The 27,062-nt window shown below is 37.3% G+C and overlaps 3 protein-coding genes across 11 annotated transcripts in view; 2 read left to right on the top strand and 1 right to left on the bottom strand.

The window, feature by feature from the left end:
• The first annotated feature begins 893 nt into the window (after positions 1 to 893).
• LOC117341913 (cell surface hyaluronidase-like) lies at positions 894 to 18,674 on the top strand. The gene is made up of 28 exons (XM_033903775.1): positions 894 to 1,013; positions 1,276 to 1,415; positions 2,479 to 2,698; positions 3,075 to 3,244; positions 3,650 to 3,794; positions 4,086 to 4,225; positions 4,579 to 4,585; positions 4,720 to 4,935; positions 5,091 to 5,195; positions 5,359 to 5,531; positions 5,671 to 5,743; positions 6,268 to 6,404; positions 6,713 to 6,843; positions 7,085 to 7,154; positions 7,590 to 7,721; positions 8,743 to 8,878; positions 9,100 to 9,160; positions 9,604 to 9,639; positions 9,772 to 9,909; positions 11,509 to 11,692; positions 12,052 to 12,267; positions 12,578 to 12,780; positions 14,550 to 14,720; positions 14,906 to 15,065; positions 16,715 to 16,786; positions 16,954 to 17,059; positions 17,326 to 17,475; positions 18,557 to 18,674. The coding sequence occupies exons 2-27, from the start codon at positions 1,281 to 1,283 to the stop codon at positions 17,442 to 17,444; spliced, it is 3,456 nt and encodes a 1,151-aa protein (XP_033759666.1). The 5' UTR covers positions 894 to 1,013; positions 1,276 to 1,280; the 3' UTR covers positions 17,445 to 17,475; positions 18,557 to 18,674.
• Positions 18,468 to 25,757, bottom strand: LOC117320974. 2 transcript variants are annotated; one of them, XM_033875469.1, is made up of 5 exons: positions 25,646 to 25,757; positions 21,888 to 22,099; positions 21,543 to 21,827; positions 21,318 to 21,419; positions 18,468 to 19,157 (listed from the first exon to the last, which is right to left on the bottom strand). In XM_033875469.1, the coding sequence occupies exons 2-5, from the start codon at positions 21,993 to 21,995 to the stop codon at positions 19,062 to 19,064; spliced, it is 591 nt and encodes a 196-aa protein (XP_033731360.1). In that variant the 5' UTR covers positions 21,996 to 22,099; positions 25,646 to 25,757; the 3' UTR covers positions 18,468 to 19,061. The 2 variants fall into 2 exon arrangements, with proteins under 2 accessions (XP_033731360.1, XP_033731352.1); XM_033875461.1 differs by having other exon boundaries at positions 21,543 to 22,099; positions 25,624 to 25,713.
• Positions 25,758 to 27,062, top strand: part of LOC117320926 (DENN domain-containing protein 1B-like) — a 40,348-nt gene continuing 39,043 nt past the window's right edge. For all 8 annotated transcript variants that reach the window (XM_033875416.1, XM_033875452.1, XM_033875422.1 and 5 more), the window contains exon 1: positions 25,758 to 25,916. In XM_033875416.1, the coding sequence (XP_033731307.1) occupies positions 25,900 to 25,916 (17 nt within the window). In that variant the 5' untranslated portion in view covers positions 25,758 to 25,899. The remainder of the gene's footprint in view (positions 25,917 to 27,062) is intronic.

Below are 27,062 nucleotides of genomic sequence, written 5' to 3'. Positions count from 1 at the left end.
TAGCCGTCTTTTACTAGACTGCATGGTTTGGAAGTATTAATGTTTTATCTCATTACAATAAAAAGGGACTCAACTGTTTTCTAAGCATGGCGGGTATGAAATACCATCAGCATGTGGAAAACACCGGTCCAAAATTAACTGTTATTCAAAGTCTGAGCATTCACACCTTCCCGATCAGCTCTACCTTAAAGTCCGTTAAAGTTGCATACCTTCAATGTATTCCATTGTAGGTGTTGGTCCTATTTTCATGAATTCATCTTATTTTTTGTGTGTGATAAACTTGTTTAGTTTAAAATAAATAACTAATTTGTAACATTAGTGAATGCGATGAAAACATCGACCAACATTAGACCTTCAACCGGGACAGCCAATCGCACGTTTATCGCCAAAAAAAGTGGACAATAGCTACCCAATTCTTCAGTAACTACAGAAAATCGCCGGACAATCAACGGCTAATGTACGTAAAAATACCTAATGACAGTTGTGTATTTGTTGGTTTTCTATCTCGGTTAGTTTTAACGAATAGGTTCTACGATATTTTCCCACAAAAACATTGTGTTTTAATTGATTTAACTACATGAAATGTAATGAAAAATCAAATGAAACCTTTACTTTAAATATCACGCCAGAAATGCGGTGTTTGTATGTTTAAAAGGTAATTACAATAGTAATTAGCTGTCAGAAAACAATTGTCAATAAATTCTTATTAACGATTTTGATAGTGAAAACAAAACAAGTGAAGGTCAGCAACAGGCTGTGAAGTTTGCTGATCTAGCAATGTTGGTCACTCAAGCATAATTGATATTTTATCTGTTAAATAATCTGAAATAAACTTGAGGATTACTAAAAGAGTGAAGGCTATGTTTATATAGATATACCGCTCTGGGCTCGGACTCGTCGAACCGAATGTAACGACGTATCATTGGATATATATAGTTCGGACGCGAGTTTTGTGTCATTGATACAGGACACATTCCTAGACAAGGATTTACTCTGTCCAGTCCCGAAAAAAGGTATACTATTATCTGACCTCGGAACAGGTAAAGAAAAGGGTCTAGAAGTATTGTATTGTATTCTTTTCCAGCAATCATGTAAATAGAGTAAAATTAGATATTACCAATGAAGGGATAGATGACGATTTCCACTGTTAACTGTTCAATACATGGTTAATTTAACCTATCAAAATTTGTATCTACGTACTGTTCATGCACTACTTTGCGTAAATAGCTAATACTTGATACTATGTTGTAATTGACGATGTGTATTGTGTTTCAGTTAACATGGGGTTGTTTGTGACCCTCTGCTATTTGGGCCTGGTTAGTATGTTAGCTGTGACGTCAGTATCTGCCGAGTGTCCACACGATAACGCTACCCTGTTAAGATGGAGTGACCCTGGTACTTGGCCTACAAACACAGTAAGTAAAAAAAATCGTCCCTCCCCGAGTCCCCCTTATCGAGTTGTCCTAATGTGCCATCTTATTGCGGACACCAGATGACCATTATCTAGCTATCTCTCTCCTCCATTGCTGCTCATGTGTCGATATTAATGTATAACTTTCTCAATCTTATAACCTTTTCACTTCTCCCTATGGTTTCCATTTGCTTCTCTATAACTACCCCATATACTGTATAATTAGTAGAATTGTCTTCAGTTCTGCCCTTGTCATTATTATATCCTTTCAGTAAGATTTGTCACTTTTCATTCGCAGCTGTGGTCATTTTATTATTCCATTAATTTATTCTATAGATCTGTCAGTTCATCATTCAATTAATTTTATTCTGTAGATCTGTGAATTTATTATTCAATTAATGTTATTCTATAGATCTGTCAGCTTATCATTCAATTGATTTTATTCTGGAGATCTGTCAATTTATTATTCCATTAATTCTATTCTGTATATATGTCAATTCATTATTCCATGATTTTATTCTATAGATCTGTCAGTTTATTATTCAATTCCTTGTCAGTATTGAACAGCTAAGTTTGTTCGCTGTTGACCATGTACTGCCGTTTGTCGGTACGACATGTAGGGGTTCATTATGGAACGCCAAATTAACATATATACAATCAATTTAACCTATCTTCAAATAATCGAAGATAGTTTTAATTCAATTAGAGATAGGTTTAATTCAATAAGAGATATGTTCAATTCAATTAGAGATATGTTCAATTCAATTAGAGATAGGTTCAATGCAATTGAAGATAGGTACAATTCTATTAAAGAAAGGTTTAACTAAGACTAATTGAACCTATCTTCAATTGATTTGCACCTATCTCTAACCTATCTTCAAATAACTGAAGATTGGTTTAATTAATTGAATATGTGTTAATTTGGCGTTCCATAGTTCATCATTGAAGAAAATCAGCTGTAACATTATTGATATTACATGTGTATCAATATACGGTAATCAACTGGTATGGTTATGACAGCATCCTGTATCCAATAAATTTTTGACCAATTTTAAATTTCTTCTTAGCTTCCGGTGGCCGGTGCTACTGTTAGTATTACTGGTGGCGTGCTCCTTGATGTGTCACCTCCTGCCATGTTCGGCATAGTGGTCGAAGCAGGGGCTAGCCTCGTTTGGAGTCCAGAAGGGGATTTTCATGTATTCACAAATTACATCCATGTAAAAGGCGCCTTCCACATTGGCTCTGAGACCTGTCCATTTCAAGCAAACGCTCGAATCACATTGACAGGTACATACCTATGCATTCATGTGTCTAACGCGCTTCCTCTTGTTTGCATAGAGCATTAAGAGACGTTGTGTCTGTAAACATAGTTTTAAGATTTTCAAGAACAAATTAACTTAAATCAATTGTTATGAGTTAAAACGTATTCAGGGTTTTTTTTCTGCGACTTAAAATATATAATCAATCATCAAACTTTTTAAAACGATTGTTGAATTGTTCAATTCAAGACCAATCATTAAGCGAAATAATCACCGTATACATGATTAATTTAAGATCAATTTCCAGGAAGATCAATTACAAAACTACGGCTTAATACCTGTACTTGTATTAGGATTTCCGTCTCATCAGGCAAATGTTTCATTAGGAAGACATATCATTTCAGGTAATCGCAAAGAATATTCGATGCCAAACTTTGGTGAGAAATTTATAGGTGTTGACGCCGGAGGTACTCTGGAAATCCATGGTAAGAAAAAGGTAGCTTGGACAAAACTATCCAAGACATTACCAAGGCTCCAGGAAGGCAATGGACTCCTCTACACCCATTTAAATTACGTGAGTCTTGTGATACTCGAATTACAAACCAATTGTTATAGAATACGCGCCGTTAGTATGGTATATATCTACTATATACTATTAGTACTATATACTATTAAAACTACACGGATTTCTAGAGTTTGCAGGCCCTGTAGCCATCCCTTCTAATATTGCTGGTCACGTTGGAAACGTTGGTCGATGGCAAAGACATCTATGTCATTATTTATTAAGCTGACAGTGGTTGTTCCGATCTGTTTATTTTTCATGTATTTAAGCTTTATATATCATGACATCGCCATACATAGCGTCTTTTCTTCGGTTTTGACTCATATTCCCTTTAACTTTCATTTTGCATGCAAATGTGTATTAATGATGTGGAGCTATTTAATCCAACCTTTACTCTGACATTTATTTATCCTCCAGCCAAATAGGAGAGACAGGAAAGGTTTGGGATTATATGCCTTCAATACAGACGGTAGCATCTACAAGACGGTCGTGCTTGCTACTACAGGGTCGAACAAGGCAGATGTACAGATATGTATCACATACCTCCTCAAATGGCTTCCGGGTAATAATTGCTTTACAGTCTGTAAGACTTCCCTTCCACTGGCAACAAGAACAAATATGTTTACATTTCCGCCTTTTGCAGGAATATTTATAGGAACTGCCCTATGAAATCCTTGGTCAATGGTGTGAGCATGTACTAAAAACTTCGTACACGGCAGTATTGGTGAAGCTAACTAAACCTAACGATGGGAATTGAGGTACCTGCCAGTTCCAGAGGACATACTAGTAAAGAATGGCGCCGTTTTCTGTTTCGCCCATGTTGTTGAAATGAGTTCTATCATGTTTATCACAGGAATTCCGGACGGTAAGGTGATCCTGTTAGCAGTCCAACACACCTTGGTCTCGGACCCACAACTAGAAGATCTGTCCTCTGTATACGACACCATTGAGTCGGCGGCGGGAATTCCTAACGGTCAAGGTCAAATAAGAAATGCTTAGAGTGCATGACGCTTTCGCCATGGCCTTCATAAAAGGTAAACTATAATGATATTAGTTCTAGAGATGTTACTGGTGTCGTCACTTTGGCGAGTTCCTGTAGACCATATCCATTTCGTTTAATATGTTCCATATATTCGTGATAGTTCATTAAAGTTGCTATCCCATGACTAAGAGTAATAACTATCTCATTGAAATCAACAATAGGCTGTTGTATTTTTTTTACAATGTCAAAAATTAATAATTTATCTACCACCATTCAAAAATCTGAGCTCCTAATTTTTGTATGTAAAATGGTTAAAAATCGTTTTATGATTCTATATTTTGGTCGAGAAAGCGATTATGATTAGGACGCTGGTATTATCATTTTCATGTGTCAATGTAACTTAATTATTTTCCTGTATTTTGGGTGTTATATAATGCACATTTGTGAGTATCAGTGCATTCTCTCCGGGTAATGTTGAATGTTTGAAATTTCGACATCACACTAGGTGATCCCAGCTCCACAGTAGAGACACTGACCCCAGTAGAATACCACTTCCAAAAGGCCGAGGCTAGTTTGAAAATCAACGGTCTTATCATGGTGGCGGAAAGTTGTACCAATACCGGGTCTCGTGTATCTCACGCCATTGACTTCCGGGTAGTAGAGGAAACGGCGAACTCGCATGTTCTAGATGTTGCTGATGACGTCACGTCTTGGAAGGAAGGTTCGCTTGTTTATCATTTTTCCTTTTCTTTTAAAATTGATAATGTCAGTTTTACAATGATATCATTTACATTCAAAATGTAGATAAAAATTATTTTCGTTTATGATATTTTCAATTTGATACTCACTGATAATATAAATATTGTTTATTTCTAGGCGACAAACTTGTGCTGACATCCACAGATTTCAGTTTAGAAAAAGCTGAGGTAGCAACGGTCGTCAGCTGCGATCATTGCACGGAGAAACAGGTCAAAATTGATCGTAAGAACACATTTGTTGTATATAATGATAAAAATAAATACAAATGAAATGTAACCCTACTTTTAAAATAATCAATATATCAATATTTTGTTTTAATATGACCCTTTTACTGGACACTGCACTACCATTATCACATTCGCCATACATTTTCATTTTATTATAGTACTTCCTAGGTACATGCATTATGGTGATATTGACTTCAACGTGGACATGAGGGGGGAGGTGGCGCTACTATCCCGAAACGTGCTCATAGAGGGCGCTATGAAGAGTGTCTGTCCTCCTGAGAACGAGAACTGCAATACGTACAAATACGATACATTTGGTGGTCACGTCAAGGTATAGGATATGCCGTCATTTACCCATAGGGCCCAACTCATAATAAATCGTATACAACGCGTTACAACATAGGTTCAATTTTAAGCTGTATACAGTGCAATACACCCCGTTAACTCGTATGCCTTTTTGCTATTTATAGGTGATCAAAGATTTCAAGGATGTGCATATTGAAGGGGTAGAACTTTTTCATATGGGCAAGCAGACTGATCTGGGTAAGTCTTAAGACTGACAGATCTGGTCTTTATTCAGACAGATCGGGTAAGTCTTTATAAGCTATCAGGGTAAGGATTATACAGACATGTCTTGGTAAATCTCGCATAGAAAGATCTAGGTAAGTCTTATACAGATAATAGTAATTAACAACCAGACACAAGACAAAGAAGAACCACTCGGCCGCACCAAAGTCCATCCGGACCTGAGGACGTACGGGTTGGACTAGTGTCACAAGAAGGGCATTTCGGGCCACCAGAGGTATGGCCCCGACCTGGCCATCATGTCGCCTGAGCACACGCCTCTATGGTCGTGCAAAACCATCAGACCGAAGAAAGTAAATCGTAAACAATTAAGTAACATTGAATCACTCCCAGATCAGCAGACATATTTAGATAACAACTCTGAATGTAGTCTGACATTGGTCGAATAGTTAGGAGATTTAAGTTGAATTTAAGATAGACTCTAGTTTGGTCAGACCAAAATATGTCTATGACGTATATGAACCAATTCCTCTGTTTTACAGGTCATTATCCCCTTCATTTTCACATGTGCTTTGACGTTGACGGCACTGAATACCCCAACCCACCTTACCTGCGTGAAAACTCCATCCATTCTTCCTTTGCCAGGTGTGTCACCGTGCACGGAACACATGGACTAACGGTACTGAAACTTATTCGGTAGTGTAGAGTTGTCTTATTTGTTCATCTTTATTACTGCTATGTCCTCTCAAAATCCTCAAATTCATGCAATGTAGCCAATACGTCTTATCCTAATGCTTGAAAGAGAATGGTCTATCTCAGAAGCAATGTCAGAACACTGGTCTTCCTTTTAAAAGTTTATATGCAAACGTGTGTTATCTATGTTTCGGTGGAATTTTGGAATTTTCACCGACATGCATGCGTTACAGACACTATTTGGTAGGATATGATGTTCTTGCCGAGATGTGGAGGGATTCTTTTATTTTTTAGGTGATGGACAATGTCGGTTTCGAGTCCCTTGGTCATTGTTACTTTCTTGAGGATGGAGGCGAGAGGAGAACTGTATTTGACGGAAACCTCGGAGCCAGCACAAGGAAGGCTACACTCATATCCTCAGACAGGTAACTTGGATTCTAGATCTAATTTTGGAGCGAAAATAATAACACTTCGGCACATTGAATAAGGACAGTAGGACATGTATTATCTTTATCGACGACGATCGCCAAGGTCTGCTAGTATAATTACAACAACAAAATTTACATGTACATATCCGACGAGCTATTACAGTCGTTATCACTTACTCGGCGATATGTTTTGTTTATCAACGCCTACGTAATGAATCTATTTTTTCTTGGTTTGCAGCCGACCGACGACATTTTGGATTACCAACCCAAATACGATCGTGAGAAATAATGTTGCTGCTGGAAGCGAGGTGATCATATCTTATCTGTTCAGATTTTGTTTTATCTTTTAATAATTTTAGTAATTAAAAACCTTTCCGCAGCAGTGTTGTATTCCCGTTTTACATCTAATTTGATTTGTAATGTTTGGTTGTGGTTTTGTAAAATGTGTGACGTTATAATGACGGCGGTCTGCCTTCCGTGCTCTCGTGATTTTACCAGTTTTAAAATGATTCACTGACATTTTTTATCTTCATATTCTTTTGAAATCCAGTATTAAAAATTATAAAATTTTACGGGTTATTACAGCTCCCATCCAGATTTTGACATTTCTGTCGACCTGCTAGGATTTCTTCAGTCGCTTCATTGGCTGATTGATGCAGTTACTACATTATATATGCTATATTATTTGTTATGAAATGTGTCGATTGTACAATCCCTCGAACAATGCCACGTTACCTCTGTAGGACGCTGGGTACTGGTTTATCTACCCCGACACCCCTACAGGGCCTTCTGCTGACAAAGGCTTCATGAAGTACCAGGAGGCTCGGTATACCGCCATCACAGAGTGCAGTAACAATGGTGCCCACTCCAATAAAGTAAGTTTTGGTATGAAGTGATAAAATACTAATTAACTTTAATTACCATTGCCATTTCTTATTATTATCATTATCATTATCATAGAAATAAATAGATATGCAGATGTGAATTCAACTACTAGTAAGAACTTTGGCGCTTCGACGATTACAACCTTTTACCGTCATCAGACAAGTATAACACTATCAAACGGTTTTACACTTCTATGGATATTTGGTAAATAGGAAATGTATTCCTATAATCAATCTTAAACAAACATTAGTAAACAAAATTGCTCATGAAATATCCTTATAAATAAATGTAGGTGACACATAAATCACTTCCTAGTTTTGTACCACTACAGTCCATATTCAATTGGTTATATACGAGCCTCGTATTAAAGAAAGTACTCAAGGATGCTCTTTTTAAGTACTACTTTTCTCTGAATATATAGAGCTATTTACCAAAGAACTGGTCTCATTTGCTTAGTTTATATCGTTGAGGTAGCTACTATAAAGTAAACAAGTAAACAAGACAAGCGGCTTTTACAAAATGGACAAAATCGGTTAGGGTTAGGGTTAGGGTGAAAGAGTCTGTCATTGCCATGGCTCCCATTCACGATCGTGACTTTAAATTGATTGAGCATCCGCCTTATTCACCTGCTTTCGCTCCATCAGACATTCATCTATTTCCAAAACTGAAAACAGTTATTTCAGGCACCCTAACCCGAACATGCAGTTGATGACTTTCTGAACAGCCAAGAGAAGGAGTTCTATAAAAGTGGCATTGACACCCTTTTACACTGCAAAAATGTATCGATACTGAAGGGGATTGTGTTGAAAAATAATACAATATGTTAAAAATTAAAATCCTTCAATATGAGGCTCATAACTTATCAATCAGCTCTCATATATAAATTGGTTTATATTTATATTCTTACGGTTGTAGGACGGTAGTGTAATCCGTTGTGAGATCTATTGTCTCCAGATTTCAATTCTCTATCATTTCTTTACACTTCTTACCATACACCGTCAACTTTTACAGGCGGGTTTATTTATTGACTTTCAAATACACCCGAAGACAGGCGCCATTTGGATCACCAGTAATCGTTACTCCCCTAAGGTCAACCCCTTGGACCCTAAATCTGCTGACAAACCCGCCATTATAGATCGCCTAACAGGTAAGAATTAATGAAATGCGATGTGACAAGGTGTTTTAGGAATTGTATTGGTGCTACATTGCATTTTATCTGAAATAAGAGACTTTTTTGTATTGTATGAAAAGTGACATTTCGTGTTTGTGGAAAGGGAAGAGAATTGTTTTGTATTATTAAAAATTAAAGTGAATAGTGATTAGGGTGGTGTATATGAGAAAAAATAACGGAATAATGTCATCTTACAGCTTACAAAAACAGGAACCATGTTTGGGCCCGCGGGGGTTATCTCGTGTTCCGGAGGACGTCGTAAGTGTTCCCTAGCTCCTATACTCCTGATAATACTAGAGAATGTATACATTTTCAATATATTGCCTGGTGACTTTCTGAGGAATGTCATTGTTATACATGTACACGGTCTCATTAAATTGTCATCCGATCTACAGGAAGAATATATGTCGATCACACCACAATCTTCGGGGGATCGTTTATAAATTATTTAATTATAAAATTTACTTTGATTTTACTTCCTGGTTACAAACATACCCGTACAATGATTATTATTTACAATATCTGATGTTAATAATATCCGTCTAAAATTATGCGAAAATCACAAAGTGCATGTACACTTTGGAACTTAGATAAATTCTATGGTATGTCACATCTTTCCTGCGATTATATTATATAGTCTGAGATATAAAACATGTCCCAGGCGTATTTTGATGTGTAACATGTGTATGTATCGGTTTCAGATTAGCGGATGCTACCAGAGGAATCACCTTTTCCAGGTAAGTCTTCATCCTAGGAAAAGATTGTTCTCCCCTCAAACTCATCTGAACTACAATATATTATAATGTATAGTTACATTACATCACAACCGCATTACCCATATAGAGTAAATTTCTGGTTTCCGTACACAGGGGTACAAATCAACAGCAGTTTATGGAGAACAGTGTGATCCTTGGACGGACAAATAACGTCGGAGAACCAATGAAGGCCAGGGGTGTAGACGGGTCTTTCGTCACATTCAACAGATCCCTACCTTATCAGTGGAATTTGTAAGTATTATCAATATGTCGATCATTGGGCAGTTCAAGTCCAGCTGTTCGTTTGTTTTTATCCTGTAAACATTGATTACTGAAAAGTTTGGATTACAAATTGACTTGTTTTTATAGTGTCATCTATTTACAAGACTGAACTTTGTTTGAAGAATTATTTACTAGAACCCCCCCCCCCCCCCCCCCCCCCCCCCCCCAAACAAAAAAAAATAGCCAAAGCCTTCTGTAAATTTAGAGTAGGTAATACAAAAATATCAATCGAAAGTGGTATTTGGTCTAATATACCACTGAAATATAGAGTATGCACTTTAAGTTATTTAAGAGAAAAAGGCGACCAATTTCATTATTTATTTAACTGTGATCAGCATCTTATAGTCAATAGCAGACGGAAATATGTCTATATATTATTATGAAAGACCAAATATATCAAAATTCCATACATTTTTCAATTACGTAACTAAAATGAACTTATTTCATTGGATAAATTTATTATTGATATGATTATAATAATTAATTCACAATACTGATGTCCATCCTGTTTTACCATGTTTCATTGTTATTCATTTGTCAGTATTCTTATTCTCTACATTGTACTGTTTACGAGAATAAACACAATATGAGCGCCAATAGGATAGCACAACACTCCACCTGGTTACGATTTGCTAACAACCTGGTTCAACTCCTTTATCGGGTTCGTACCAGGTGTACCTAATACGTATGATATTGTATAGGGCGATATCACCATGCATCGGACACCTCTCTCCCTGTTTACATATTCTCTCCTCGAGCACGTAGATACTATATTCCCTTCCCATATCACACGTTGTAACTGAATTTATTCCAATTTTTTTTTCTTCATAATATATATGCCTTTTTAGACTAGAGACCGTGCGAAAGCCTAATGAAACTAATTGAATATCAAGTGAGTTCCCAAGATGGCGGTCGTCGCTCGCTTCAAATATGAAAATAAATTATTTTCCTTTTTTGACAACCAAATCAATATTAAATAGTTGATTTAAACGATTTTATTGCAGATGAAGAGTTTCGATCTCGTTTTTAACAAAAAAAGTATATTTGCGTCACATATGAAGAATCTTAGTTCCGTCATCTTTGATCCAAGTGGTACGTTTTGGGGGAAAAAACATCCACGAGAACCGATCATGTTCTGCTGGTACACGTTCGGGAACTTCCATTATGAATACAGTAGAGTTTACCTGTTCAACAGGTACGAACCCGATAAAGGAACGCACGGATTGTCTTTCATTTTTCGAAAAGAAAGATAAATTGCAGTTGCTCTACATAAGTAACCCTCTAAAACAATTGCTTAACGTTTGCAATGTTCATTAAAGTGGTTTTGTTTCAATATGTGGGATATTAAATATATATACAAGACAATAAGTACAGCCAAACCGAAATTGTCTGTCACATCGAGCTCAATTACACTATACACTGCATATGTTTCCCGTACTGATAGCCTGTAGTCGGTATGGTAATTGGAGGTAACAGAAGTCTGTGTAGTTTGTATATAGCTCCATACAGAATAAAATAATGTTGACGAAAACGTACCTCTATGTTAACACGTAGTCTTGATTTTCACAGCAACGAACCTATGCAAGGATTCGTCTTCTATGATGGTCCGGTGTTTGTGTCCAGTACTTTCTTCAATGGGTTCGTCTCTGATGAGTACCGGAAGGCAGCGGCGGTCGGTTTTCACAGAGATAACCAGTTCTTCAGTTCCTCTACCAGTGCTGCAAAAGACCTACATTTCGGGTTCCCAGATGGCGTAAGTTATACACAGGGGTCAAATTAACGAAGACAGAATACACAATCTGTTATGTTGCATAGCATGGAATTTAAGGTAATGTGAAGTCACTGCTACAATTCAACGCTTCATATCGAAATTGCTGATAATTTGTTCCTACGTTTCATTTCTGAATGTTACCTCCAAAGACAATCTGGGTCATACTAGGCTATTAGCTACTAATAAAAGAACCCACCTCAAAATGACCATAGGTATTAACCGTGAAACAAGCAAACAAAAAGACGTTAAAGCTAGCATATTTATTTGGCCTGTCACCATAGAATGTCTGCGAATGTAGTACTAACATACCAATATTTTATCGGTTTGCTATATCACCACAGGAAGCCACAGGTAATCGGGTATACGACGGTAACAGCAGCATACCAGGATTCGATAATCTAGATGGCGACCTAGAGGCAGTGTTCCGTGATACAGATGGGTCGGTCACAACATTACCCGGGAGTTCTGTCGTTAGACCTGACCCGTTTATGACCACATCTGATTGCACGTACAGACCGAATTGGAACCTGGCAATATGTCCCTTCAAGTACACCAAGGTATCCAAAACATTATTTCAGGATCGGGGAGAATAGTTTACATCATAACACCTTACGTAAGGGCAAGTTAAGTACCTCTTGGCATGATGCATCATGATGGCAGAAGTTCAGTGTCCACGTGATGCTTATAGATTTACCTTGTCTTTTGTACAATCCTTTGTCTATGCTTTGATAGAGAGGATGGTATGTTGACTAGTCAAACCCTATAACTCGAAGAGCGACGCATGGACCAATATTTCCCATGCTCTTTGATCTCAGAATAACCCACCATATATCGATAGGTTCATCTGTAAATACCTGTATATTTCAGTTGCAGGTAATTGCAGACTCTGTGGGTGACCTCACCAACGTTCCATTTTTGTCGCGTGACGACATTCCGGAAAGTCCTCGAGTAATCGATGGTTCAAAAGTTGTGCATTTTTCACTCATCACTGGGGGACAGTTCAGCTACTCGCTCCACTGGCCCGACGTTGTGCCTGCCGCATTCCGCATCAGGACCTTTGGGTTGGAAAAGTGAGTATATATGCCGGTTCCACAAAACTTTGATGTTCACAGAATACGAAAAAATATAATAATCCCCAATTATCTCACTATGAGACGCATCATACGTTCCATTCTTCATTTCCACCATAAGAAACCATGTAGTGTTTGTTCTTTATGAGCCGAATATTACAGTAAATACAATATTAAGCCTGCAGTCAAAAAATAGAATTGATATGTAAACAGTGATGGGGAAATCATGTATATCACTATCAAGACATACATGGTAGAAAATCGCAATTGTCATACTAGTCATGCAAATAAGTGGAATGTCGTTCCAGATAGTTACGTTGTAAGCAAGTGATACAGAAGACACTGGGACTGGGTGAACATATTTCAAGTTCAGAGGTGCATATACGTTATACAATTATCTTCATTATTTTATTACTCCTAAAAACTCATGTTTGATCAATTTGAAAGTGAAACTGGAAATAAAGAACCAGGCAAGGTCATCGTGACATGTCCTAATCTTTGCCAGGTCGCACACAAGAGAGGGACAGTTTATCAGTATACACCAACAGTCTAGGTAAAGTTTTCTCCCCGAGCTCAACAGATACTGGCAACCAGAGAGTCAACCATTCTCGAGTTTTCATCTAGGTCTTTGTCATTTTAATAAAACATTTCACGACGATTTATTTCTATCGTCACTTATCTTGGAAAGAAACTGTTTTTCAATGTGAGGATGAAAATTCCTTTAACAGTGTGGTGTCGTATAGATGAAGCAGACGCTTACCGTTTTGGGATATATGGTCTTAGCGCTAAATTTCAACGGAATTGTTTCTTTAGTTCATAAACATGATTACGAAAGCCTATTCGGTTCATTTTGAAAAGCAAAATGAAAATATGTATCTCGTTGAAACGCGTTAGTTATCCCTGTTAAAACGCGTTAGTTATCTCGTTAAACATGTTTTGTTATTTTGTTTCTGATCAGTCTGTCTGAAAGTAGTAATGTCAAATTGAATCGACAGGTCCGTAATTAAGTTCATAGAAGTTTGTTTTCAAATCGGATTCAGTAATAATGAAATACTTGCGCTCCTGGCCTACTCGGAGAGAGTCGTAATGAGCGTTTATACAAGACAATTATAGCGTTATAACGAGATAACTAACTCGTTTTAACGAGATAATTATCGCGTTTTAACGAGATAAAATCATACTTACGCGTTTTAATGATATAGTTATCGCGTTTTAACGAGATATATTTTAGTTTACATTTCAAGAATTCCTAATAGGCTTTCGTACATGATTGCACATGTGTTTTTTTGTTTTTTGTTTTGTTTTGTTTTTTGTTTTTTTGTTTTTTTGTTTTTTTTTGTTTTTGTTTTTTTTTTTTTTTTATCCACATCCATTTTTATGTTAATGTTTAAATGGTGTTCTCAAAAAAATAACCGGCGTCAATAGAAATATCCAATACATTGCATAAACCAAAGCATGAATACACAATATAAAAATGCACCTACGCAAAAGGACATGTGCTTCGGCATCACCGCAAAGACACCTTACTTGGGCGTCAACACAAATGAATATTATCGTGGAAACAAAAACAGTTTTGAACACGTGACTATGGATTTCATTCTACGTTATATAAAGGGCGTGGTCCTGTATTTGACATCATGCAGGGTACCACATGTTGTGATTACAACTGTGCGTGATGCGACTTTATTCTTGCTGCTAAAGCTGTGGAATTAATTGATTTACTTATGTGTGCACATTCTGAAGATCTTTTTATTTTGAAAATTTTAAAGAGACTTCCCCGTTCGCGTGGGTCTGTGCCTGCCCCTTGACGCAACCTTCTCACTGAAGTCTTACTATCCTAAACGGGCACGAACCTTGGATGAGTGGACAGAGGTGAACAGTATCCAAGACATAGACCAGGATACCGAGGGCGGGAAGTACTACCACAACAGAGCCACGGGGTAGGCTAACACATTATATTTTATAGCATCTCTGGATCGTGATGAATATGATATAATCGTAAAGTATGATGTATGTTATCGAGTTCATGAGTAAACAAAGACATGTTAATTTTCGATAATTATTATATATCCGACTTGTTATTGAGTAAACATTTACCAGTTATTTCTCGATCATATTGCAATAGGATGCTTTACATCATGTTGCGGTCGCTGGAGCCAGTTCTGGACGGCGACACGGCCGCTTGTGTTGGAAACAAGTGCGTGCAAATCTGGGTGTACGTCACAGGGGGAGACCGGAACGACGGAGACTGCAGCGCACGAGACACGCCTATCCCACCTTCCCAGGTGATCATGTGAACACAACCATATAATAAAGTTATCTACCATCTACTTAACGGTGGAAAGATCGGATGATGTTTTGGTATATAACATTCCCCGCTAACTTTATGGAAAGACGCATGAAAAATAACAGGCATCCGGAGTCAAAAATATAGGTCAACAAACTTCCATTTCCATTCTTAAATTTGTCTACGTAGTGCGTTAATATGGCTTGCCGTTTTACTTTTTTTTATTTCATTTTTAGTATATTACCATAAAAAAATTGTGCCCAAACTAATCGATCATCTTTTAATAACACAGCACTGATATCACCAAGTCATTGTAGTGACATCGCCTCATAACACAGCACTGATATCACCAAGTCATTGTAGTGACATCACCTCATAACACAGCACTGATATCACTAAGTCATTGTAGTGACATCCCCTCATAACACAGCAATGATATCACCAAGTCACTGTAGTGACATCGCCTCATAACACAGCACTGATATCACCAAGTCATTGTAGTGACATCGCCTCATATCACAGCACTGATATCACCAAGTCATTGTAGTGACATCCCCTCATAACACAGCAATGATATCACCAAGTCACTGTAGTGACATCGCCTCATAACACAGCAATGATATCACCAAGTCATTGTAGTGACATCACCTCATAACATAGCACTGATATCACCAAGTCATTGTAGTGACATCACCTTATAACACAGCACTGATATCACTCAGTCATTGTAGTGACATCACCTTATAACACAGCACTGATATCACTCAGTCATTGTAGTGACATCACCTCATAACACAGCACTGATATCACCAAGTCATTGTAGTGACATCCCCTCACAACACAGCACTGATATCACCAAGTTATTGTGGTGACATCACCTCATAACACAGCACTGATATCACCAAGTCATTGTAGTGACATCACCTCATAACACAGCAATGATATCACCAAGTCATTGCGGTGACATCACCTCATAACACAGCACTGATATCACCAAGTCACTGTAGTGACATCGCCTCATAACACAGCAATGATATCACCAAGTCATTGTAGTGACATCACCTCATAACATAGCACTGATATCACCAAGTCATTGTAGTGACATCACCTTATAACACAGCACAGATATCACCAAGTCATTGTGGTGACATCACCTCATAACACAGCACTGATATCACCAAGTCATTGTGGTGACATCGCCTCATAACACAGCACTGATATCACCAAGTCATTGTAGTGACATCCCCTCATAACACAGCACTGATATCACCAAGTCATTGTGGTGACATCACTTCATAAAACAGCACTGATATCACCAAGTCATTGTAGTGATATCGCCTCACAACACAGCACTAATATCACCAACGTGTCCTACAAGGACGAAACAGCTGTGTGATGTAGATTAATTATCTTTTGTCTATCTATTTGTAACTTTCGATTGATATTGAAAGTGTCAATATCTTATGTGTCTTTGTACAATCCTTTAATATTATGGGATATATTAACATTTCGTTATAGTCGCCCATTGTAACGTACATGTAGGATATGATTCAGCAATCCTATTTAATGCACCGTCGAACACATTTTCAATGAATTTCTTTCATGTCCGTTTATATTATATAAATTTTTATTATCATTGTGTTTAAGATAATTGCACCAGCGACCGTAACAGCGAACGAAAGTCTTTCATTCGACACATCCTATGCTGGCCCTGAAAAGGTAAATGGAAAAAAAACCTGTTGATATCAAAAGTAAAATCTTTTTTCTTTATCGCTGCATTATACCATTTTGGTACTATTTCCTTACTTCTTTCATTGTCCCTCCTCTTTTAAGTATTTAATTCGTCAATACAATGACCGGCGTTACTCTGTTTAACCATATTACAGGACTGGGGAGCGGGTGCCCAGATTCCATTCAGCAGTCGTACTCCTGCGGATGGCGGATACGGTGATTGGGCCCCGTGGTCAGTGTGCGATACGCCGCCTTGTGCAGGTATGACGATTTAGCTTAGGGACACCCAACAAGTTGCGACCTAACCATACAGTTATCTTACGCTAATTTTGTTTATCGTTGATGGAACTTAAAAAAGATTTTGATCGACTGAAAATATTTTTCATAGCTAAAGAAATGTAATATTGCCATATCGGCGTTCGTGATTAAAAAGACACAAATTATCTTATTATGTAATAGGTAGAGTTTCTGATGTTTGAATAACACATGTACCATTCTGTGGTCGTGTTATCTCATTCAATATCCAGGTAGCACCATGGTGAGATTTAGGACCCGCACTTGTGACAATCCCATCCCCAGGAACGGAGGCGCCCCCTGTGTTGGGCCCAGCAGCGAGGAGATGGACTGCCCTAAGGAGGTACGATAGTGTCAGGTGTCTACTACATTTTTTGTATACGGTAAAAAAATAAAGTAAACAAGATAATTCGGTGAATTACAGTCCCTCATCATTAAGATTATTAAGATTATTCCATGAGATACTGCCCGACTAACGTTTTCATTGATGTTGGTCAAAGGTCAAAATATAGGTCAGTATGATTATATGATAGATCTCGAAAAAAAAATTCTTTGATGGTCAAAAGTCAAAATGAAGGTCAGAGCAACACATTTTCAATGTCAAGCATTTTTCAAGAGATAGCACCAGATTCATAATCATCTTCATGCCCAAAGCATCTTCATGAAAAATACAGTGTGTAGCCCCGGTTTCACTCCTTTAGATTGTATCTTACATAAAAAAAAATGTTCATGCTTTTCTCTTTTGGTTTCTCGCTTTTCCATTTTTTATCGATGCAGCTTGTTCTGTTATCTCTTGTAAGGGCGGTCATTTAGTTCCATTAAAGACAATCTTTTGTATGGTCCATAAGTATGAACTGTATTGTGTTTCATAAAGTCCAATTTTACAATCCATTGATTATTGTAAAACTGATATCAATTCGTTTCCTTGTAGAGTCCGTTATTTATTAAGTCTAGAATGATTGGTGTATTGGGAAAATTAAATTGAAATATATTGCACTCTCAAATTCAGTTATTTCCGTATACAATTTAAAATCTCCATTGAATGCAAATATTTTACAAATAACTCGGATATTCAATATCCCTTTTCTGACGATTCGAGCTTGGAAGTAGCGACGAATGTAATTCAAGTGCTTTCATTAGAGTCGATGTAACTTGTGGCACGTTGGTAAATATAATGGTAGGTCAACTAAAGCACAATTTGTAGCTTTGACCTAATGGTCCATGGAAATGACCTTTAACTTATCTGCAGCGGTTGATGATAAAGACATTTAATTAAGAAAACGAAAGTATATGTCGTAATATACACTGACACTTCTTCATGTAAAATCTATTTCTGTGTAGATTCTACAGCATAAAAATCTTCAAATCTTTTTTATTATTATTATTAATCTATCTATCGTCTACATTTGCACGATTTTTCTCAATTATAAACATTCAGCTTGACTTCATCGAATCTGTTTTCAGTGAGGTCATCAAATGCCTTTTACGTCGTTTACACTGCATCAACCCAGAAAGGCGTTCCTGATGGACTCCTACACTATCGTTGGCGCTTTGTAAGCATTATATAAACTCTTTCAACAAGGTCGTGTCTTTCTTTTTTTGTTAATGGTTATAAGTGAGCAACGAAAATGCATTAATATTCATACCAGAAGTGAAATCATCAACACACATTCAAACACTACAACTCGAATTCGACGATAGGAATAGAAAGCAGAGAAAGACGTTACCAGAGTAGTAAAGTCTGATATGTATAAGTTGATAAACATCCAATGAGCTGCCCATTGTCTTCATCAGAAAGCGTCTTTCTAATACAGTATCTACATTGTCCACACAGAAGACATGTCAACAAATGTCGTGTTACAACAAAGCATCCCACAGGAATATACGTCCAATACAGGTATCACTACCATGGATGTAGCGAGTACCCCACATTTACCAAGGAAAGAAGCAATATCACTCGCACATCTCGTCACGTGTCTTGGTTCTCTCCACTTGTAACATAAAATGCTGAGTTAAATATCATGTTTTTCGCATTATCAGCAACACGCTTATGTTCGTAGGGACACTGAAAGAAACAGAAATTTCAATGTTAATAGAAATATCTTAATGGCAACAAATGATTAACAAACATTCAGTGTTGATGAGGACATTTCACACTAACAATAACACACAATTAACACGAAGTATTGCCATTGTAACATGCCGTTGTAGACAGACTTCTACAGTGTTGGGGACATTTTCGTGGTAACAATAACAAATAATTAACATTTACAGTATTGAAAAGAACATTTCCATGGTGAAAATAACTAACGCACATTTTACAGTGTTAACGAGGACATTTCCATGGTAACGAAAATTAAGATATTTACATTGTTCATAGGCTGTCGATAGCGGTAGGGCCATTGCTCTGACAATGCAAGGGCATTCGCAACGTCATGTAGCCCAGCAATATGGTGAACATGATACAACAATATCCCATTTTAGTCGGCCGTCTCAAAGCCACATGGAGATTGGGTGGCCGTCCCAGAAACGGACGCCCGCGCATTACGTCACGACGTCAAGATAGAGGCATACGTCTCTCGCACCTCCGTAACCGATTTCAGACGGCGACGAAGACGGCACGTCAAGTTGTCGGCACTCATGGTCGGCCAGTGTGTCCAAGAACGGTTAGGAATTGGTTGCGGGAGTTTCATTTAAGGCCACGACGTCCCTTATGTTTCTCCGCCACTTACGCTGAGGCGACGGCAACGTCAATTCTAGCAATATTTTCGAGGAGGGGTGTTTGGCATAGGTTTATAGGTTTTTATGTTTTTTTAACACTATAAAAAAAATTCCTCGTCAGAAAAGGGGGGGGGGGGGGGTCCCCCTGGATCCGCTAGTGCAGTACAAATGTATTGCTGCTTTACGCTTTACAGGTCAGATGGGCAACAATGTGTCTGTCGACGTCATGGTGCAATATGTTCCGACGCTTGTGTAACGGAAAGATTAGGGTAATAAATGTATTGAATAATCGAGAACTACTCACCATGAACACATGTAACCCCCCCCCCCCCCGAAATCCTGGATCTGCCTATGGTGTTGACAAGGACATTTCCATGGTAACGATAACTACAATAACTAACAGACATTAACACTGATGACAGAAACATTCATTGGTAACATTAAGTAAATAACAGACATGTACGGTGTTGATGAGGACACTTCCATGGTAATAATAACACACAATTATCATAAATAGTACGTCCATGGTAACATACAGATTTGAACATATATACAGTTTTTATGAAGACATTTCCATGGTAATTTTACGTACAATTAACAGACATGTACATTATTGATGGGTACATTTCCATGGTAACATACAGTTAATAGACATGTACAGTGTTGATGGGTACATTTCCATGGTAACACATAATTAACAGACATGTACAATGTTGATAGGTACATTTCAATGGTAACATACAGTTAATAGACATGTACAGTGTTGATGGGTACATTTCCATGGTAACATACAGTTTATAGACATGTACAGTGTTGATGGGTACATTTCCATGGTAACACATAATTAACAGACATGTACAATGTTGATGGGTACATTTCAATGGTAACATACAGTTAATAGACATGTACAGTGTTGATGGATACATTTCCATTGTAACATACAGTCAACAGACATTTACAGTGTTGATAGGGACATTTCCATGGTAACATACAGTCAACAGACATTTACACTGTTGATAGGGACATTTCCATGGTAGACATGTACAGTATTGATGAAAACATTTCCTTGGTAATATCTTGGTGCTCACCATTGAATGAAAGACAGATTGGCAATTTTGAAAATTTTGTTTTCTCTACTTTCCAAACTTTCTCCTTATCATTTAATAACATTGGGAAATTACCTATGAAGTCTTAGCAAGAACAAAGATCTTTCTGACATCTATCAATAACAAATTCCAACCGTCAAATTCATGATGGCCACCGATTGGCAAATTTATTTTCTTGAACAGACTCATCATTCATTGTACACAACTAGGGACCAAGGGAACTCTAAATGTGAAGTTTAAGAAATATCCCTCCAGTACCTCAAAAGAAATTGTGATAACAAACTTCTAATGTGAAAATTCAAGAATGGGCACAAGGGATCCTACTTACAGACGACAAACGTACGACAAACCACAGACTATCTTATGATGGTGGGCTTAAAATCTGTGATGTGACTTACATGTCTACAAGCATTGCCACAGCAGTCGCCCCTCTTTAGGTGGGCATACCTGGACATCACTTGGTAACCAGTACAGGGATCAGTGTAGAACAGCTGCTTCTCCTGAAAACAAAATAACTGGACATCACTTTGCATCCAATGATATTGCAATTAAGTTTGATCCACTATACCATGGTCTTCTCAATATTATACAGTAGCAAAAGTACTAAACTTCACTAATATTACCATTACTGCTTTCTTGTGGAATTTGTGGATTTCCCTTTCCTGGGGAGACAACCTGCTGTAATCTACTGATTCATCCCATGCCATGTCATCGTTCCCTTCTGATGAACCTGATTTAGTACTGAAGTAATGGATATGACACTTGGTGAACTCTTTACGTCTATGTCCATAAACTGACACCCTGTTGATGGGAACTCCAGTGTATGACCTTCTGTGTCCATTACATTGAATATCACTCCTACACACTTTGTATGCCTTGGTGCTGGTGGGATTGTCTTGTCGGATGATGTTGTGCCCTTCATCACCTATGGATGGTTTGGTGCTGGTGGGATTGTCTTGTCGGATGATGTTGTGTCCTTCATCGCCTATGGATGGTTTTAAAGAAGATGCACTTGTGACACTCGAAACACTTCTGATACCAACATAGAAAGTATGTACAGGAAAGTATTTTGTCATGCTGAGGACACATTCCTGCAGAAGGAACTCCTTGTCAGATATTTGTTCAGGACACTCTCCCTATGTAGTCTACTTTGACAGAAGCTCCAATGCAGGCTCTAATACTACAACAAAAACAAAACAGGTCTGTCAGAAAATATCAGTAATAACTAGTTTTCTATTCATAGAACTGTTCTCTTGCCTAGTATAAATGTACAGACATTCTGAATCACCAAGAAACCTAATTGGGCCCCACCTCCTCAGGCTAAAGTTAGTTTCCCTTCATCAAAGGATATGTTACCTACCATTTCAAGTCATTCCTACAAATAAAAAAAGTATACAGGATGTATTTCTCCCAGTGGGTCCTACCTCTCAGGACACAGAGGGGTCAATTCCATCTTTTATCCAAAATTGATTCAATTTCCCTTAAAAAACATTTTACACACAATTCTGTTATCCCTAAAGCAGAAGGAGGATATATTGAAGAATTTCATATACATTGTATGCCCTCTAATGGGCCCCATCCATCAACCAAAAGGGAGGCCAGACTCACCATTTATGCAAAATTGATTTCCCTCAACCCATGGATGCTTTTTACAGAATTTGGGCAAAATTCTTTCATTCTTACAAAAGAAGGATTTTAAAGAATTTGCTATATCTTCCCTATTGGGCCCCATCTCTCAGGCCTCTGGGACATTAGAATGATTCAGCTTAACTTTGAAGCAAATCCTATCATTCAGTCAAACAACAAGAGTACCGCAGGACAAAGCAATATATGCCCGTTAAATGTCATATTGTGTTATTGTTGAATGCCATTTAGTTTTATTTATTAACTTGCATAAAATGAGATTTGAATCACTTTAAGAGTGGTTAGCTGGCATGCTTTAAATCTTGCTACCATAAATCAAAGACAATGTTTGATTTTCTAACAGTTTGAGGAAAGCAAGTAATTAAAAGTCTTCAACTCATGAGACACAACTTGGTATCATAATTATAAAGCCTACCAAGTCTCAAAGAAATTGATTGAAAAATATAGTAGATCTCTGAACAAGATTCAAGTGCTTATAAACTTTTGCATAAATAGTAAAATCAGAATTCTTTGCATGAAAAGGCAACTCCATATCAAGATTACAATGTATAACAAGATTCAAAGAGATCTCCGGACAACCTAAAGTTTAAGCCGGATGGACAGACAGCGTAACACCATAATACATGGGTACTCCCCTCAAATTTTGACAGGTAATATTTCTAATTTTTGGCCCTGTCGAAGAAGGGGTGGGGGCAGTTCTAGGCTGTTTATTCAAAATAAATTGTGCTTATCCTTCATTCAAGTAGTGACTGTACATATTTTATTTCAGCAGAAAATTTGGAGCAAACCCTTTCATTGAATTTGCTAAACCAAGATATTTTCTCTCCCCACCTGCTTTATACAAAATCAGTTCATTGCTTCATACCATATATGAACCAAATCCTGTCATTCCTACAGTAGAAGGGCTTCAAGTTACATTTTCCCCTTTTGGGCCATGTTCCTTAGGCCTCTGAGGTAGAGGGGCCAGACCCACCTTTTATACAAAATTGGTTTCTCTAATCACGGAAAGATACTTTAGAATAAATATGGACCAAAGCCTCTACAATAGAAGGACTTCAAATAATTAGCTATTTTTCCATATTGGGCCCTACCCCTCAGAGCCCTTGGGGAGTTACTCAACTCATTTGTACGATTTTAAATCCTCACCACCTAGTGATGCTATCACCCAAATATGAGTGATATCCATGACTTTATGATAGTTCAAGAGAAGAAGTCCCTTAAACCAATGTAGTCAAATAACCGTTTTTTGCCCCACCCCTCAGCCCCCTTGGAGGTCAGTCCATTAAATCTTTGAATGATATCTCAGTGCGAAGTTCTTGAGAGGAAGTTGTTCAAAGCAACATTATAGCCAAATTACCCCTTTATCCCTTTAGTCCCACCATTTGTACAATTTTGAATCCTCACACTGGAAAATTTTCAGTCAAATTAAGTCACATTCCAATTGGTGGTTAAGAAGAAGTCGTATTTGTTAACAATTTGTTAATGTATTGATGGTGGATGGACGACAGCTAGCAGACGACGGATGACAGACACCAATTAAGGTATGGTACAAGCTTATATAGTCCTTTGGACCAGGTGAGTTAATAAAATGATGTGGACCAATTTTGTAGGTCACAGTGATTTTTAATTATGTCCCCGCCATGAAATAGGGGGATATAGTGTTACCCATGTCCATTCCATCCCATCCTGTTGCATTGTGTCCCACCCCGTCCTGTCCCGTTATGATACAATGTAACTAGCTAATCTCAGGAACTGCTGAGGTTTCAGGGTGTCAAGTGGCAGGGGTGGGGGGGAGCATTTATGGCTTGCAGCCATTTTCTAGTTTGGTTTAAATCATCCATCAAAGACTCATAATGTACAGAGCAATGGATTCCATTTTGAGCCTAATCCATTGAATTTGACCATTCTGTCAATCTGCAGTTTACGCCAATTACTTTTGTCCCAGTAAGTTCAAAATGAACAACAGATGACCAAGCATACAGTCCATTCTGGACCTCTTAGCAATGGTAAAGTGAAGCCTTTCACTATTTTCTAACTAATGCATTTTTTTCATCAAATCTTTTTAAAATTATATTGTTTAATTTCTCTCAACACAATAACACTTGTATTATTGTGTTTAGAGAAATTAAACAGTGTAATTTAAAAAAAGATTTGGCGAAAAAAAGTGAATTAGAAAGAAAATAATGAAATGGTTAATTCACTTAACCATGGCCATTGTAAAGTGAAGCACCCTGCCCCACCCTGAAATTTCCTTACCCCAGACATTTTCATATTGTATTTATGTGTTTAGAAGAATGCAACAAGATTATCTAAAAAGGATTTTGTGAAAAAATGTATTGGTAAGAAAATATTGAAATGCTTCATTAAAATTGTGACCATGACCTTTTCTTTGACCCAAAAACCTTGAAACTTTTCTGAGATATATTGTGGCCTTTTATCATTGTGGCCGCTATAGAGTCAGTGCTGGCAATCTTTAGCATTGCGTCCATATACGTACAAGATGAACGGAAAGGAAACCTTTTTTTAAATGGTCCACCGGTTTCACCAATAGGGTAGGTGACATCTATTGAGACAAGTGGGGGACTAACTATAGCATAATTCATCATATAAAATTGCCCCTATTAAAATCAATTTACAATTATATGTATGTCTTATTGTTTTACATGCAAGATGATAACTTTTATAGAGTTATAACATGTCACTTTAATAATTTAGTTAAAACATACTGTAGACCTTAATGAAATAAAAAATTATCATTGACTAACTCAATGACAATTGTTATAGAAAATGACACAAGAAGTGTATAAATATACATGTATATAGAGTCTATATATGTAGCATATATCGTAAAAATTTGGGAGAAGTGTGAACTTAGAGTCAATTTCATTATTTTAACTTTAATTTAATTTTAAGAGCTTAAATCTTTACTGTACCAGTTAGAACACAAAATATAGCTCCTCAATTGCTTATTTCTATTTTGTAAATGTTCATCTTACAAGCCTATCAAACAAGGATGTTTAACTTTGTTAGGTATCATTTATTAACATGTTCTACACACACCTGTTCACGACAGTCGTCTCACCTTTAGATTGGCTAGTGGTAGGCCCAACTTACTCATCCCTAGAACAGAGGACATTCTTTCGGAACACCTCTCCTAATATCTATACAATGAACAACAGTCACGAGAAGGAACGAGTGACAAAATGGCTGACACAACGTTACTTCCTGTCAAATAGAAATAATGTCAAGAAGAAATAGAGTAGTTATGGCGGAACATGACGTTAATTGGACGAGGCAGGAATTCAAGAATATGTATTAGAACCTTTGTGTTGAAATATGGGTTCTAGAATCAGGTATCTATTGTCGATTTCACTCGAAAGTATTCCCAAGAAACTGATTTTCCCCTACTTGTCAACACCCCTTTTTCTGGTAAATGTCATATCTGGAGGCGCTATCCGCAGTCTTGCAGAACATGCCATTGTTACATAGTAATGCTAATGACAGATATCAGATTGTCGGTAGACAGAAGCATTAGCCAGGTGGTATGTGAGTTCATCTAGCACCTGCTGACGACCATACATTTAGGCGATTATAAACAAGCGATAGATTCATTATATTTTAAAATACCTAGAAATCTAGCTATATATAGTAAGGCCTATTATATAAATGTCTCTTGATTGTTTCAGCATTTTACTTTCCACCCGGTATATATGTTGAATTAGTATCCATTTAATCAGCATCTAATCAAATGTGCCTACATGTACATACAATGAAACAGGCTCGATGTAACAATCATTTGAATTTATATATATCGAGCCTCGAGGACAAAACAACCTCACTGTAATTATTCCAGAGAAAAAGATGGGCTGTGATTTTAGTTTCAGTAGTTACTCAATAGAAAAGATTTACTGATAGTTATTCATTTATGAAGAGTCTAGCTGAATATCACTGTTGAGTCTTATTGTGATTATCTTTTAGTGGTGAGTGATCACTCGCTGTATAATTCCTTATTAGTTACATGTGTGTATACTCAGACAGATTGGATCTTAATTGCTGTAATTTTCAGTTATTTCTCTGAAAGATTATTATTTCCCTTTATTGCATCAGAGATTTATAAGTAATTACAAAATAGGAAGTATTAATGAAAAATACCTTGAGTGAACATCCTACGAGGCTAAAGAGAATTTCCCACAAGCCTGAGCTACAGTGTAGTAATTAAGGTGACCTATAACCTTCACTTTTACACTACTTCCTCCTTCACAAAGTCTTCGCCCAATCTCCAATAGTTTAAAGATGGAGAAGTCAAAGCATGAAATCAGTAAAAGAAAGGAGTAATGAAAAATACCCTGCCCATGCTGGGCCTCAAACTAGCAAACTCTCACACTCTGACCATGCAGACTTGCCACTGACTGAAGGGACATTCCCAAAAGTTGAGACTTGTAATTATAAGGCGACCTATAACAAAATGGTCTTTAATACTTTAACCTCACTGTAATTAC

The sequence above is a fragment of the Pecten maximus genome, chromosome 2, assembly GCF_902652985.1.
Source record: "Pecten maximus chromosome 2, xPecMax1.1, whole genome shotgun sequence".
NCBI classification, from domain to species: Eukaryota; Metazoa; Mollusca; class Bivalvia; order Pectinida; family Pectinidae; genus Pecten; species Pecten maximus.
Note: the sequence above shows the minus strand (reverse complement) of the source record. Positions and strands in the feature narration are given on the sequence as shown.

What these genes read in the sequence shown, in the direction of transcription:
- LOC117341913 (XM_033903775.1), top strand. Translation starts at nt 1,281, where the DNA reads ATGGGGTTGTTTGTGACCCTCTGCTATTTGGGCCTGGTTAGTATGTTA. An exon ending in GGGCAAGCAGACTGATCTGG is followed by an intron (nt 5,744 to 6,267) that starts GTAAGTCTTAAG and finishes TCTGTTTTACAG; the next exon opens with GTCATTATCCCCTTCATTTT. An exon ending in CTCGTGTTCCGGAGGACGTC is followed by an intron (nt 9,161 to 9,603) that starts GTAAGTGTTCCC and finishes TATCGGTTTCAG; the next exon opens with ATTAGCGGATGCTACCAGAG.
- LOC117320974 (XM_033875461.1), bottom strand. Translation starts at nt 21,995, where the DNA reads ATGACAAAATACTTTCCTGTACATACTTTCTATGTTGGTATCAGAAGT. An exon ending in TCCACAAGAAAGCAGTAATG is followed by an intron (nt 21,420 to 21,542) that starts GTAATATTAGTG and finishes TTTTGTTTTCAG; the next exon opens with GAGAAGCAGCTGTTCTACAC. An exon ending in GTGGCAATGCTTGTAGACAT is followed by an intron (nt 19,158 to 21,317) that starts GTAAGTCACATC and finishes TGTTTCTTTCAG; the next exon opens with TGTCCCTACGAACATAAGCG.